The sequence below is a fragment of the Physeter macrocephalus genome, chromosome 5 (genome assembly GCF_002837175.3).
Source record: "Physeter macrocephalus isolate SW-GA chromosome 5, ASM283717v5, whole genome shotgun sequence".
Classification (NCBI taxonomy): Eukaryota; Metazoa; Chordata; class Mammalia; order Artiodactyla; family Physeteridae; genus Physeter; species Physeter macrocephalus.
The window spans coordinates 30,137,706-30,153,889 of NC_041218.1; the positions used below are offsets into that span (position 1 = coordinate 30,137,706).

Sequence of the window (16,184 nt, forward strand, 5' to 3'; positions counted from 1 at the left end):
AGTTAGCTCCTGTGACATTTTTGGACAACATCAGTAGTATTTGATCGCTCCCTTGCTTTTACATATGACGTGTCTTAGGCTTATGTTGTACATTGGATAATTTAGTTGTTCTGTACAATTCCTGTCCTGAACTACTGTATCTAATAGTTCATCTATCTGTACACTGTTTAGTGACGTTCTATTTAGTAGCTATGACATGATTACAAAACAGAATGGCAGATATTTATAGTAATAGTAAATTTCAACAGGTGGTAAATGGTAATTAGGAAAAAACATAATGATTATGTAAATAAAATCCTTAATTTTTTATTATGAGGCCTGCAGAGCATGGTGCATAAATCCTTCGTCACCAGTTTGTATTTTTTTCCCCCCAGTTAATGTCCATCAGCGTGTTGGCAGTTTCCGCTTGGATGAGGGACTACCTAAATAATGTTCTGACTTTAACTGCAGAAACAAGGTAGGCTTTATAATTAATGATTGATTTCTTTCATCAGGGTTTCCTCATATACTAGTTTCTAAGTAACTTTGCCCTAGGCTGTTTAGATGGAATGCTCATCCACGATCGTTTGGAAAGGTTTTCCTGCCCATGGCAACACTTGCATTTTCCAGCATCTCATTAAGGTGCACCACTGGTTCTAGAGGACACTTCTGGTTATAGTGATACCACTCGCCTGTCCTTCTGACAGTGTGCCAGCCGTGTCATATTTGTGTATAAAGGACGACACAGCTACTTTTCCTTAAGAAAATGATGGCCAACTTCTTCTTGCCTTCATATTCCTGAGCTAATGAAAACCAAACCCCAAATGTCATTTTCTTAACCAGTTTCAAGGATTGACCCACTAACATCTCAAGGGGCAAATTACTTAACTTCTCTGAGCCTCAGTTTCTTCATCTCTGAATGGGGATTGTATTATATACCACTCTGAATTTTCCTAAGGGTTAACTGAGATACATTTCTATAAAGTCCTTAACACGATGGAGCTTAGTAAGCACTTTGTAACGGTCGTTTTTTTGTTATCTTAATTATTACTCTTATGTTATGGCTCTAGTTAATTTTTTCATAGTCTTAGCAGAAAGCATCTTCCTCCCTTCCTTTTAATTCAGACCAATTTCCCTTCCATAGCAGTGTTTCACATCTTTGGGAAAGGTCATTTGTTGGGGAGAAAGTGCACACTGCATATGGAGTCCCAGACCAGAGAAGAGTAGGGAGAGTCTTCTCAGTTAAGAAATGGTGAAAAGGGTTTCCCTGGTGGTGTGGTGGTTAAGAATCCACCTGCCAGTGCAGGGGCACAGGTTCGAGCCCTGGTCCAGGAAGATCCCACATGCCACAGAGCAACTAAGCCTGTGCGCCGCAACTACTGAAGCCTGCACGCCTAGAGCCCGTGCTCCGCAACAAGAGAAGCCATCAAAATGAGAAGCCACCAAAATGAGAAACCCGTGTACTGGCACGGGTGAAAAGTCTCATGTGGTTTTCTCAGGTTAAGGCTTCAGAGCTAATATTAGATCGACTTTTTACTGATGACCCCTATCTTATATTTTAAATGAGCTGAGGTAGGAAGGCTACCACTTGTATAAAAAACTAAACCAAACAAGACAAAAAATAAAACAAGCAAGCAAATTGGTGATTGTTCAGTGGTTTTGAAATAGAAATCCAGTCATCAGCTTTGAGGCGTGATGATTTAAAGGATTATTAACACAAGTCAGTTGTGTTGTACTGTGTCTTGGGTGCATTTTGGTTATATTTTATTTATAATATGACATCATTGTTCTTCTTTCAGGGTAGAGGAGGCTGTCATCTTGACTTATTTTCCTGTGGTTCATCCAGTCATGATTGCTGTTTGCTGTTTCCTGATCATCGTGGGGATGTTAGGATACTGTGGAACAGTAAAAAGAAATCTCTTGCTTCTTGCATGGGTACGGTGTTTATATCTATTCTTTATTGTGGTTCAAAAGACCAACCAGTAATGTATTATTGGTTCATCAGTGCACAAGATTACATGCTTAGGGAACTGTGATAGCGGTTCCCTAATCTGTGGTCATTGTTCAACATCCTGTGAGAAGGGAAGCGTTCTTTCCATGAGAGACGATTTCAGTACAAGTATTTGCTGTACTCAGAAGTTGAGGTGCGGAAATATGTACACTATTTAATTATTTCACTCAGGCCATGTGTTGACATTTTCATTTGAAAGTACGAATTTTTTCTAGTGTCACGGACCTTATTACCACTCCAACAGGCCCCTCGGGACTAAAACTGAGACGTCATAATGGAACTCTGTTTCTTTCTCTCTTTTCTTGTTTTAAGCAAACCCACCACTTAAACCCATGTGGAAATTCAGGTGGTGAGGTAGCAAACAGACATCATAATCCTGGCACTGCCTTTACGTAGGTTAGTGGATATGAGACTCAGTTTCTATAGTTTTAGTGTTTTGTTTTTTTAAAAATTCTGGAACAGTTGGACTAAATTACTTCTTAAATTCCCTGCAGCACTCAAACTCTATGATTCCAAAATCTATGATTATGCCTTTAATTCAAAAATTAGCAAACCCTCTTTTAACATTAAAAACTTGAGTCAATTAAAAATACAGTTTACATATAGATTTTTGAAGCTCATTGAGTGTATAAAATATTATATGTTAATGGCCCCAGGGGTTTGAGGCTGCTAACATGTAATTGCAGACATATCAGATTCCTAAAAAGTAATTCATTGAGTATATTCCTTTCTTTGCAGTAGTTCTCAATGGTATCTGTGCACTCATTTCTTGTAGGGAACTTAAAAAAAGGTTTTTTTTATGGTGTACTGATAAGCTGGATATCTGAGCAGAAAAAAAGCCCTGATTTGTAGCATTTGAAGATTTCTGTGATGTAAATACTCCCAGCATGGTCGATTTCAGGCTACCAACTTGCCGTTACTGAATGCAGAGCTGGGGAGAGATGAGCACAGACTGGCTCTCAGGAGACAGCTCCCGCACGCCAGGGCTTGACTAGCTCCCGTCCCAAGCCCATTAAAACAGACTCTTAGTGTGAAGCTGAACTAAAGCTTTGCATTTCACAGGAACAGCCTGTGTTAATGTTATTACTTGGCTTCGTGGAGGATAACTCTTCAGGTCCATGATTGGAAAACAGAAAATGCTGCAGAAGATAAACCACTCTCAGAGAAAGGGGACATGCCCATTGCCTTACTTCTGTTCACTTTGGTATACAATGCTTTTGACTGTATTTTATTTATAATATGTCGTTAATTTTCTTCTCTCAGGGGAGAGGAGGTGGAAGGGTTTGGAACCTAGGTTGCAATTCAAGAAATTTGGACAATAATTTAAACAAACTAAAGGACTTACTTTATATGAAACTTACAGTTTAAAGGATGGATAAGGTATTGAAACTCAAAAAAAAAAAATCTCAGAATCCTTTTTAAAACCACAATCTTACAATGATGTCCTATGTATACAACCAATTTAAATATGGCTGCTGTTCTTCTTCCTTCTCCCAACTGGTATGATTCTGGATGGTCCCTGGACTGTGGAGGTGGGGTGGGGTAGGATAGCCTATTTCATGGAACTTCAAAGACTTTTAGGAACATATTTTGAAAACCATTTATGCATTCCATTAGATTGCTTGAATGCAAGTAAAAAAATTTGACAAATAACGAGGTAATTTGGGCTCTCCTTGGGGCAGGATGAGTCATAGAGACTTGTGCATGGGAGCTAGTTTGTGATGTTGGAAAGAACCTTGTGTTGCAAAGGTGACATGGAGGACTGAGGTTCTAAGGGCCAGAAACTTGTTCATTCATTCATTCTTCAAACATTTATGGAGAATATAGGCACTATTAGCCTTTGCCATCAGACCAGTGTATACACAGTGGATAGATAGACAATTTCACTACTGTCTGACAAGACCTCTATTAGGATTTGCTCTGAGTACTGAGGCTAGAGAAGAGCTCCAAGCTCAGTCCCAAGGGGTCAGCCTCTCCTCCAGGAGGATGACTGGCATAGATTGATACTGCTTTATCCCATCCCGCCCCTTTTGGTGGATGTACTCTTTTCCACAAAGCAGCTTTTAGTGCATCGCTGTTCCATGTGTCCCTGGCTGCCATCAGCTCTTGGTTGTTCCTTCCTGTTGACTATCTGTGGCAGTTTGTTCCCCATTCCCATTGGGCTGCCTGTCTCCTCCTAGCAAGTTCCTAGATGTTACTCACTCTGTCTAAATCCAGCACAGCCTTTCCTTTGCTTGAAGAATGATTTGTGGTCTCAGCTCCCAATTACCTGTTGCTCGTAACTGATCTGCATCTGACCTGCTTCTCAGGCAGTTTTTTCTCTGCCTTTCTTTCCATAGCCTCCTTCTCTAAACAGTTGTCAAATCCTGTAGGTTCTAGTCCTACAATCTCGGAATCCCGTCCCTTCTTTTCCTATTTGGAATGCCCAGGTTCAGGCTCTCCTGACTTTTTTTTTCCCCCTTAATTTATTTTATTTATTTTTAAATTTTTGGCTACGTTGAGTCTTCGTTGCTGCGCACAGGCTTTCTCTAGTTGCCGTGAGCGGGGGCTACTCTTCATTGCAGTGCGCGAGGTTCTCATCGCGGTGGCTTCTCTTGTTGCGGATGAGGGGCTCTAGGCACGCGGGCTTCAGCAGTTATGGCTCTCGGGCTCCAGAGCGCAGGCTCAGTAGTTGTTACACACGGGCTTAGTTGCTCTGCGGCATGTGGGATCTTCCTGGACCAGGGATTGAACCCGTGTCCCTGGCACTGGCAGGCGGATTCTTAACCATTGTGCCACCAGGGAGGTCCCTCTCCTGACTTCTTGCTGCAACAGTGCAGAGGCCCCTAACTAAACTTCCTGCCTCTGTTGTCTCCTAATTTACCCCAAACCAGTGCTGCCGGTTAATACAATGCAACAGTGATCGCATTACTCCTCTGTTCTGAAACTTTGAAAGACTTCTGGTTGGGTAATGAAGTGTTTAGAGACACTTCAATCTTGCATCAAGCTCTTCTGCAATCAAATTCTTAACCATTGTGCCACCAGGGAGGTCCCTCTCCTGACTTCTTGCTGCAACCCTGGCACTGGCAGGCGGATTCTTAACCATTGTGCCACCAGGGAGGTCCCTCTCCTGACTTCTTGCTGCAACAGTGCAGAGGCCCCTAACTAAACTTCCTGCCTCTGTTGTCTCCTAATTTACCCCAAACCAGTGCTGCCGGTTAATACAATGCAACAGTGATCGCATTACTCCTCTGTTCTGAAACTTTGAAAGACTTCTGGTTGGGTAATGAAGTGTTTAGAGACACTTCAATCTTGCATCAAGCTCTTCTGCAATCAAACCTTCATCTGCCATTTTTAGCTTTCTTACCTACTTCATTTTCTGACTGTTCTTTCCTGTTCTTATTCCTGCCGTCCCTTAGCTGGGAATTTCTTCTTAATGCTTTTGTTTCAGTACTACCAGCCCATTACAATTTGCCTGAAATACTACCTCCTAAAATTGTAATAATGACAAAGATGATGATGATAATCAAAGTAGTTAACATTTCTCATGTGTTTACCAACTGTAATGCTTTCAGACGCGTAGAGGTTTAAATGAAATTTTTATATGAAGGGCTTTACATTAATTAATCAATTTTGAGATAGATACTATTATTATTCCCATAATATAGATGAGGAAATGAAGCACAGGTTGGCTCAGTGATTTGCCTGTTTGCATAGCTAGTAAATGGAGTTTATGGTATTCAGATCATCACAGTCTAGTTCGAACAACATGTTTGCAACAACTTCACTATTTTACTCTGTAATTGCTGCCTTTTCTTAAATGCTTAAATATCTTACTATTATTCAATTATTAATACTTAGTATACCTTAAGGATTAGGTATCTCACATTGTATAAAACATTTTCCCTATGATCTTTCATTTTAAACTCAACAACAATCATCTAAGATAGATGATTACAAATGAGGTTCAGAGAGCTTCAGTAATATGTCCAAGGTCACTCAGCACTAGCAGGTAAAGCTTTGATTCAGACCTCTGGGTTTCTGACTGCCAAGCCCATTCTCATTGGGTCTTTACCGATGTCTCCAACAGACATGTCTCAACTTTTGAAGTCCAGTGCATTTCTCCTATTATAATGTTCCCTTTTTTTATAACCAGCCCAAACTGCCAGACTACAAACAACTTGATAATATGAACCATTCATCTTGCCTATTGTTTAATAACTTTTTATGAAATCAAGTAATAGGAAATTAGAACAGTGTGAGTAGAAGTGGCCAGCACCTCAGATAGGGAGGATGGTGTCTGGAAGGCAGTGAAGAGGGTGAGATTTTAAGGGCTGTTACATAGGTTTGACAACAGTGGCCTGTTAAAGGGGTGAGCACTAACGCAGGATATGACAGGATGTTAGGTCTTTGGCAGATATTTGCAATGAAACTCACATGATTTCTTCCTTTGTGTCCTTTAGCTTTTTATCCTAATTTTTTTTTTTTAATTAGGAGGTTCCTTAATTTTGGATGTAAGTGTTTAAATAAGCCCAGTGCATTCGATCCAACTTGTCCATTTCCTTGTACTCAAAATTGGGCTTCACTTTTAAGACCTGTAAACCAGATTAGAGAAGAAAGCTTTTTTTTTTTTTTTTTTTTTTAAAAAAAGACCACCAGTATCTCTGAGAGCTGCCACAGCTCTTGAATGACTACTAAGAAAAGGTCTGGCAACTGGGCTATGGTGCTGTTTAAGCAAAAATCAAAATGCCATTATTCATCAGACTGATCGAGAAAAAGTCAGAGAGGCTCAAAACAGATCTTTATAACCGACCTGCCTTCCCACACTCACCCCTCCAAAAAAACAACTGCAGGCTAAGAGACCACGTGTAGGAAAACATTTCTGGTGAATCTTGGTCATGAAGTTGACGCTTTTATTGAATTATAGATGTAGATTGCTAAAACACCCTAATTTAAGTTTCCTAAATAAACTACAGGACATCCAATTAAACTTGTATTTCAGATAGATGACAAATAATAGTTTCGTATAAGTTTGTCCCATGCAATATTTAGGATATATACATCTACTAAAACATTATTTTTTATCTGAAACTCAGATTTAAATGAGCATCTTGTATTTTTATTTGCTGAATTTGGCAACCCTACTCTAACCAGATTTGTTCTTAATAAATATGAAACTGTCACAGAACAGAAACTTTTATATACTTATAGGAGGATATTACAAGTAATTAAATTCTAATTATATTGGGAAAACAAGCCAAAATGACTAGGAAGATAAGCTTGAATGTGCCATGACTTTCAAAGTAATTTCGGTAACGGAAATTCCTTTTCTCTTTACAAGAGAAATTGAAGCTAAATGGAAATTGGTTTCAAGCTTTAGATGGGTACTTCCCAAGGCTTTTAGCTGTAGTCTAAATGAAATTCATTTGTTATTGCAATTCTACCTTGCTATTAACAGAGGCATTAGGAAAGCAGTGCCAGCTCAGGGGGAATGTAAACAGATTGAACAGACATGTTTACAATATCGACAACAGCTGAATGTCACCGTCAGGAGATCGTCATTTGTCAGTGTGATGCTAATATATGCTCAGCTGCCAGCAAACCACAACTTGTCAGGCACTGGTCAGAAATTAAGTTGCCTGCGCCTTACATGTTTATCGGTACCTTGTATTTAAAAGGGAAAGTTTTCTTTTTTTTTTTTTTTCACTTTTATTATCCCAGAGAATTTGCACATAGCTAGTGATTGTGTGGAAGCACTTTTAAAGCTTTCTTAAAATATCCAGTGGTTGAACCAGAGTTGAAATGATTCTCTTAAGAGAAATCAAGTACATTTTTAATGGCCATGGAGAAATTAACCATCCTCAGTTTTCTGTTATTTAAAATCATAATGCAAAACGGGAATATCTTTAAATAGTAGTTAATTTTCTACTGACTCTGTTTAAGTCTTTCTTTTAAGTAGTTATACATTTAATAATTATACAGCTCCTTATAACCCATTAAGTTAAAATTAAATTATTAAGTTAAATATCTTTATTATTTGCTATTTATAGTTTTGGTTGATAGCCTAGCACCTTTATTTCTAAATCAAAGTCCATCATATCCCTGATTGCATGTTCAGCATCTACCCAGAGTTTCACTCTGTTTTCTCAGAAAATACTTATAGCAACTTTATATGGTTAGACTTATTTTACACCTGAGGGGAAGTAGGGTGTCTGAAGATACACACCTGCTAGCTGCTTTCATTAGCATTCAGATTCAATTTATGCTCCAAGTCTATACGTGTTTCATTCCAACACCCAATGACTGGAATACATTTAATTAATTACTGGCACTATTTCTATAAAACTTAAATATGCTTCATCTGTAATCCAAGGTATTCAGTAGTCATTCAACTTTTAAAAATATAATCTTTTAATGTCCTTATTAAGGAAGGAACTCTAAAAATTCAACCATCGTTCTCCCTTATCCTGTCCAAGAATCAAACAACTTCTCTTTCCCTTTCTGCCCTCTTTCCTTCCCCTCTCTTTCCTTTTTCCCTCTGTAAACATATACTGAGTACTCAGTCTGTGATAGACATGAGATACAAAGATGAAATGGGAGATTGCAAAGAAAATATCACAGCACGATACAGTATTAAGGTTATAAATAAATTAGTGTGGGAACCCTGAACAAGGAGCGGTTGGAAATTTCCGGTAGGTTTTGCAGGAGAGTCTTTATTTGAGCTGGATGTTGAAAAAGTGTAAGAGTTTTCTGGTGGAGGAGGGAAACCGCATGAAGAGTATGTGCAAAGATACAGAAGAGTGAAAGAACATGGCAAGTTTAGGCAAAACTTAGAAGTTCCATGTGGCTATGGTGTCAGTGAAAAGCGCATGAAGTAGTCCAACCATGAAGGTCTTTGCAGGAGAGTCTGATGTTATTCCTTGGACTATAGAGAGTCAATGGGTGTTTCCAGCGTTTAATGAAATGATAACATTAAGGGCTGGAGGCATTGGGAAGGCTGGTTAGTGGTTATACCCTAGTCTTTGGAAGCCATGCACGGGGTCTAGACTAAGACTTTGGGGACTGAGTGGAAGGCAGCTGAATTCAGCAGACTTTGCTGAGATAGAATTTTTGCACATGATAGTAATGTTTGTCTATTACTTGACATGAGGAAACGGGGTATTCAATATTTATGCGTTGTTCATCTAATAGAAACATATCCCTTCAGTATATGCGTTTTATTTTGACATGTTAACTAGAATTCTTTTAGAACTATAGCTTTAAAATTTAGTTGTTAAACTCACAAAAATTTCAAGCAGAGGAAACTGAAGATGATGTAGGCATTTCTGCATCCGGAGGCTCAGCTTGCACATCTTGGTTTTGTATGCACACAAAACCCAGGACAGAGTTCCATTAACCTTTCTGTTTCTTAAGTGGTCGGTTTGACTGTCTCTAATTATACCCCAGAAAAGCACATAAGCAGATGTCTCTGAAAGGAAATGTCATGATATTCATGCCCTTAGTGGTGGGTCTTTGTGACAGGATCTTGAGTGTTCTTTGGACTTTTTGCTTACTTTAGGGTTTGAAGTATGAATGGCTCAAGGTTTTGTATTTCTGACTTTGGTATAATTTAGGTATACTCTGTCATGATAAGCATTTTAAGCTTTGTTATATATTGTTTCTTATTATATACATTTGCGATAGCTTTGGTTAATTATAAGCCATATAAATCTATACCCATTGATTTGATGAATATCCTTAGTCTGTTCAGAGTTCAGTGACAGATATTTCTCTGGCAGCACGTGCTCTGAAAGGGTGATTTTGCTGTGGATGCTGGTTACAGGTTCAGCAAATGCTACCTTGAGGTTAATTCAGCAATTGTGTAGAGTTTTTGCTTTCACATCTGGGTCCAACATCTATTGACTTCCTTTGGCCAAGGTAAAACAGTAGCTATTCATTCAAAATCCTATCGGTGTCTAGATGACTCAGGAAACAGAGTTAAATCAATAGACAAGCAAATGACACATGTAAAAGATGAGAGAATTAAGTCATTTAAGCTATAATGAGGAAAGTAGCTTTCAGAAAACCTGTATAGAAAAATGATGTTGAATATTTACTTAATATGCAATATCTGATGAATTTGATGACTAAATAATAGCTTATGCATTAAAGGTTTTTTCATGAAATTTCATAAATTAAAAACACCTACTTTTTCAGATTTGTGATCCATATATTTCCCCCTTTATTTGTAGAAGGGATTTTTTTTTTTTTTTTTTTTTTTTTTTTTGGCCTTGCTGCGTGGCATGTGGGATCTTAGTTCCCTGACCAGGGATCGAACCTGTGCCCCCTGCAGTGGAAGCATGGAGTCTTCACCACTGGACCAACAGGGAAGTCCCCATTTCCCCCTTTATTCAGATAAAGGGTTATTACAGGCCCCAATTATGTGCTCAGATTAAGACGAATCTTCTCAGTTCACATGACAGAAACACTAATTTAAATTTTATTTAAAATGTATAAACACTGTAGTTGTATCACTTAGTATTCCTCTTAAGCACTACATTTGAATTATTCAGAAATAAGTGATTATCCCTGAACTTTCTTTAGATTACCATTATTTTAGTTTTAAAACTTTAAAATTTGGAAACTACAAATTTCCACAATATGGTTACAACTATGAAGACATTTTAGAAACATCTTTAAGAAAGTTGGAATTTTATTAGATGATACGTGCCAATGTAAGAATTGTTGCTAGTTAAGTAAAAATATGAATCTTTTCAGTGCCTCTTCTAGGAAACAAGCATTTAAAATATTATAAATTTTCAGGTTCTGTGCAGGGTTTACACAGCCAAGTTGAAGACGCAGACTGATAACTTTTAACAAGACTTGGAGAAGTTTGCTTTTTGTAATTAAAATATTTTAATTCTAAAAGTTCTCTTTTGTGTTATTAAAGTACTTTAAAAGAACTGTAAGGAACAATAGATAGCCTTGTTCTACCAAGAGCATTTAATAAAGGGACATGAGGAATCATTTGAACTGAGATCTGAGGGGGAGGGCAGAATTTGGGTGGCCGGTGAATCATGGACAGAGGTGGGAGAAGGGCCTTTGCAGGGGAAGCAAGGGACTTTGAGGAATTGGAAGGCTAGTGGAGGGAGCAGTTGTGATAAGACTCAGAAGCTCATGGAGTGCTTGGCAAAGGGCATGTGTAGGTCATTGGATAGATGTGTGCCAGGCTTACAAGGCTGAGACTTGGCTGTGTGACCTATGGCCGAATTATGGAGATGTCTTGAATAAATCTTGTGCACCTACTCTGCAGTGTGAAGTTTTGGGAGCTGCAGAGTGATGTGATATGCTCTTTTGCTACATAACCCAGGAAGCAGTGTCTGTTCTTGCTTTCTTCTGGGCCTTTTTCTCATTTACCTGGGAGAAGATAGCTACCTGGTCCTGCCACTCTGGTCTAAGGGGGCTTCACATTTAGAGAACCCTTTTTAATGATGGAAGAGAGAATGGAAGACATATTTTATTCTAACAATGTGCCTTTACTGATGAAGGAATAAAGGTTTTCAGGTGGGGCAGTCTAGCTAATTAATGCTTTAGAATTTTTTCCCAGATATACATTGTAAACAAAATTTTATTAATCTGGATGTGTTTAATTCAGGTTTAATAGCCAAATTATAGTTAGTAAGCTAAAGTAGGCACCAGGAAACTGGGTGTGGGGCTAGGATGCCCTTAGGGAGACCAGCCCGCCCAGGGCTCTTGTGGAATGGTTAGAACAGTAGTTCTTTGGAATGCTGCCACAATTTCCCAGACTCAGGGGAAAAAAAACGTTCCATAAACAATTGACTAGTAGCAGAGGATTGTTGTAGAACTGCTTAACTTGTTTGAGAACAAACTTTTTAAGCATGTTAGAAGCACTTACCTACAGATAATGGATATGCTCCTTTCAAATCATCATTAATCTGTTTATAAAGGCAGGTCTTTAAGGATCTCTACTTTTCAGTATTCTTATAGCTAAAATATTTGTTGTAACAAACATGCATTTCTTTAAAATTGATCTGTAATTCATGCTATTTAATTCAAATTGTTCCTTCTACCAATTAGACTGAATTACTGACGTTCGGGCAACTTTGGTGACAATTTAGTGATTTTATCATTATTCACATATGGTTTTCTTTCCCTGAACGTTAAGCATGACTGTGGATCGGCTTGTGTTCTTCTACTTTATTATTTTAAAAAAGAAAATACATATTTTTGGTTCAGGAAGAAAGTGTTTTTGCTGGAATAGATTTATCAAGAAGAAAAATAAAAGAATAAACCTCTTCACTTATCATAAATATTTGTATTTGTGGATTTATAAAATTTAATGGAAACATTTCCCTTTAATACTCTTTAACAAATAGGTTTGAGGTTTTTCTGAAGAAGGTACAAAGGTAAGTTAAAATGTATATCTTGTCTGAAAATAAAGGTAAAACAAAAGAAAGTGATTTAGAAGATATTTTCACAAATATAGTTATAGAATGATTCAAAAGTTATTGCAGGGCTTCCCTGGTGGCGCAGTGGTTGAGAGTCCGCCTACCAATGCAGGGGACCCGGGTTCGTGCCCCGGGCTGGGACGATCCCACATGCTGCGGAGAGGCTGGGCCTGTGAGCCATGGTCGCATGGGCGCTGAGCCTGCGCGTCCGGAGCCTGTGCTCCGCAACGGGAGAGGCCACGGCAGTGAGAGGCCCGCGTACCGCAAAAAAAAAAAAAAAAAAAAAAAAAAGTTATTGCAGATATTAAAGTATGAATTCCCTTTCTACCTAATAAAATCCTTTAAAATTTCCAATTTCCTAATCTGTTGTCTTGTAAATGATGTTGTCCTAAAGACGCCGGTGGTAATGAACTCACGCTCCTCTTGTGTTTGTGAGGTATCTGGCCCCGTTTGCGTCTGAGAGGCATGAGCTGGATCAGAATTGAGTCTGGTGTTCTTTGACTGTGCTGCTTAGGATACTTCCTCTGTACTTTCCTGCCGAGGTTCTGGTGATGGGGACTCCTGTCTTGCATTCTGAGGAATAGCCCAGTAATACATAGAGACAACCTCTTCCGAGACCAGAAACACCCTGTAAATCTTTTGCATTGGGGCCGAGCATGCAGTCTTTGGCTGACCTGGCTTACAAAGCAACAGAAGCTATATACATGGTGACCCGTCTAGCGTGTCCAGTTGCTTTATTGCCTCACCCTTAATGTGTTACCTATCACGATATACATCACTGACCCCGAGAACCCGTAGCCCCTGGCTAAGTCCCTCCGATTTTGGCATAATACGTTTCTCTGTCTCAGAATTTGAACAGCGTGTGAAGCAAACGCTTATTACTCTGAACTTCACCAACATCTTTGATAGAGAAACTAGCTCAACAAATTACCAGTGTAAATAAAATGGAAAAGGGGAGTAAATTAAGATACATTATTACAAAGATTCTTCTATGTATTTATTCAAATGTAAGCATGAACAAAGAACCACAGCATACCGATACTTTCTTACTTTAGCTCACCTTTCTGCATGGGCTCAGGAATGACAAGACTTTGTTTCTTCAAAAACTGGTTTATAGTTCTAGCTTTTTCTAAATTAGACTGAACTCATCTCATTTATAATTCTTAAAAGAAAGGAAATTTAATGCTGCCTTTTCTTGGAAAATTTTGTAAAGACACACAGAACATGGTGAATAATTGGCCTTCAGAAAGTACCAAGCCTGTGTCTGCTATGACATCGTTTTGAGACTTGGCTAAAACAGAGGCTTTGTGTGGATGTGTGTTCTAAGCACAAGTGCTTTTGGACTGTTAGTAGTTTAGTCCCGGTGGATTCTTAACAGAATGTCAGCCGTTCCATTATCTTGTACAAATATTTGGCACTGGAATTCTCTTATTTACTAACTTTAAGTAATATAATATTTTTAAACCTCCAATCACTGGGAAAGGAAAAATAAACAACTGACATAGAGATACTTAGCACTGAAAGCTTGCAGAGTTTAGCATTTGACAGGGTAGAGACTGGAGTTTATCATTTATCATTTAGTGAATGCAGGCCTTTCATCAAACTTTTTGTTTATTAAAAGAGTTGGTTATGTAGCATGTAGGTAGGAGTCAAAAGGCACCGTGTTTTTAAAATATTCAAATGTCCAGTAAAGTATGTTATATTTTGAAATAGTTTTTATTTGTGGAGAGGTGAGTCTCAGGTTGTATTAGTGTTCCAAGATAAGCAAATCTGACTTTGTGGTTTTAAATTATGTTGAGTGTTACTTATGAAAAAACAATCTGAGTTTTTAGTTATGAATTAAGAGACTAGCAGATTAAAATAACTTTTACAGTGTTTATACTTCTCACCCAGTGAAATATATGCTCATTGAGGAGGTTCTGTGATATGTGGTTTATTATCTGCTTTACTTGCACAGAGAAACTTATATATATAAGTGTTTCATGGAAGACATTACAGTTTTGTTTTAATGTAAAAATTCTTTTCCAGTTGGCATTTATACAGGAAAACAGTTTGGAGAATAACTGTTTTGTCTATTTATCGTAGGTTGGATATAGGATTTTTTGTTTCCTTTAGATAGTATGTATCACAGAGTCCTCTATCCATAAAACTGGATATGATGAGGATGTTTTATATCAATAGAGCATAGTTCCTATTAAAAAGCTCTTAGTAATTGAACGTATCTTTTCCTATATTTCTCAACTGCTTATAAAGTTTAATATTCTTAATAAATTGATTGGCTTTGTTAGGGCAGATTGCTTTCTTCTTTTCATTAGATTGATAGAAGTTAGAAAGGAAAAATTTAAAATAAATCTATTTTCCCCAAAGTGAAAATTATTTGAAATATTTTGTACAAAACAAATATTACTTTCTTTGAAATTTTGTTAAATCAATTATTAACAGTACATAAGTAATATTTATTTCATTTATTAGTGTTTTTATGAAAGTTCAATTTAATGAACTGTTAAGCACTCATTGGCTATATGACATTATATTTCATTATGAAAATTGTAAAATATGAATAAGAACAAAAGTTAATTTTACTATTAACTTTAAAAGAAGCTGATCTGACTGACTTAATGTAAGCTCAAAACATAAAAAGAGATGGAATTATTGAGATAAAGTGTCAAGGAATTTGATATAGTAGTTAAAGCAGCATTTGTGCCTTTAATTAGGCATTATTTGGAGGAGGGAAAAAGGAATTTTTTTTGCCATCCTTAAAAGTTTGATATTACTGGTAGTCTTTTTTTTGTTGTTTTTTTCCTACTGGAAAAGGTCAGAGATGGGAATGTAGGTGTTTTAATTCAAAGACAAGAAAGGGGGCTTCCCTGGTGGCTCCGTGGTTGAGAGCCCGCCTGCCTATGCAGGGGACGTGGGTTCGTGCCGCGGTCCGGGAAGATCCCATGTGCCGCGGAGCGGCTGGGCCCGTGAGCCATGGCCGCTGAGCCTGCGCGTCCGGAGCCTGTGCTCTGCCACTGGAGAGGCCGCGGCAGTGAGAGGCCCACGTAGCGGAAAAAAAAAAAAAGACAAGAAAGGCTTTGTAAATACCTGTGTGAACATGTACTTGTGTGCATTTGTGTTCAGTAGTGGGGGCGGTCTATAGATGATGGATCGTGAGATATTGCTAACACCACTGCCAACATCCGTGATATAATATGTACTATGTGCCAGCCAGTATTGTATGTGCTTTACATGTATTGGCTCATTAAATTCTCCCAACTATACTATAAGGTTGCCATGATTGTTATCTCCACTTTATAGATGAGGACACAGAGACACAGAAAGGTTAAGTGATTTGCCCAACTACAAAGTGGTAGAGCTGGGATCTGAATCCAGGATGCTTGACTCCAGGAACTGTGCTCTGAAAAACTTAGTGTTCTGTTGCCTCTCAATGTACCTAGCTCCATTTTCTCTTTTCAAAAATATAGCTAATGATATTTTTGTAATATGTTTTACAGAATAATTTATACAATGTATATTTATACCTTTGACATAATAAACGCACATACATACATTTGCACATACACATATATACCTATAAGAATACTTGATTTTTTACATACTTTTAATATACTTTTGGGCTTCCCTGGTGGCGCAGTGGTTGCGCGTCCGCCTGCCGATGCAGGGGAACCGGGTTCGCGCCCCGGTCTGGGAGGATCCCACGTGCCGCGGAGCAGCTGGGACCGTGAGCCGTGGCCGCTGAGCCTGCGCGTCCGGAGCCTGTGCTC

At 38.3% G+C, this 16,184-nt stretch overlaps 1 protein-coding gene across 2 annotated transcripts in view; it reads left to right on the plus strand.

Annotated features, from left to right (window-relative positions):
• The window catches only part of TSPAN12 (tetraspanin 12), a 68,239-nt gene that overhangs the window by 15,536 nt on the left and 36,519 nt on the right, over positions 1 to 16,184 (plus strand). For both annotated transcript variants that reach the window (XM_028489832.2, XM_028489833.1), the window contains 2 exons: positions 375 to 457; positions 1,779 to 1,914. In XM_028489832.2, coding sequence (XP_028345633.1) covers positions 375 to 457; positions 1,779 to 1,914 — 219 coding nt within the window. The remainder of the gene's footprint in view (positions 1 to 374; positions 458 to 1,778; positions 1,915 to 16,184) is intronic.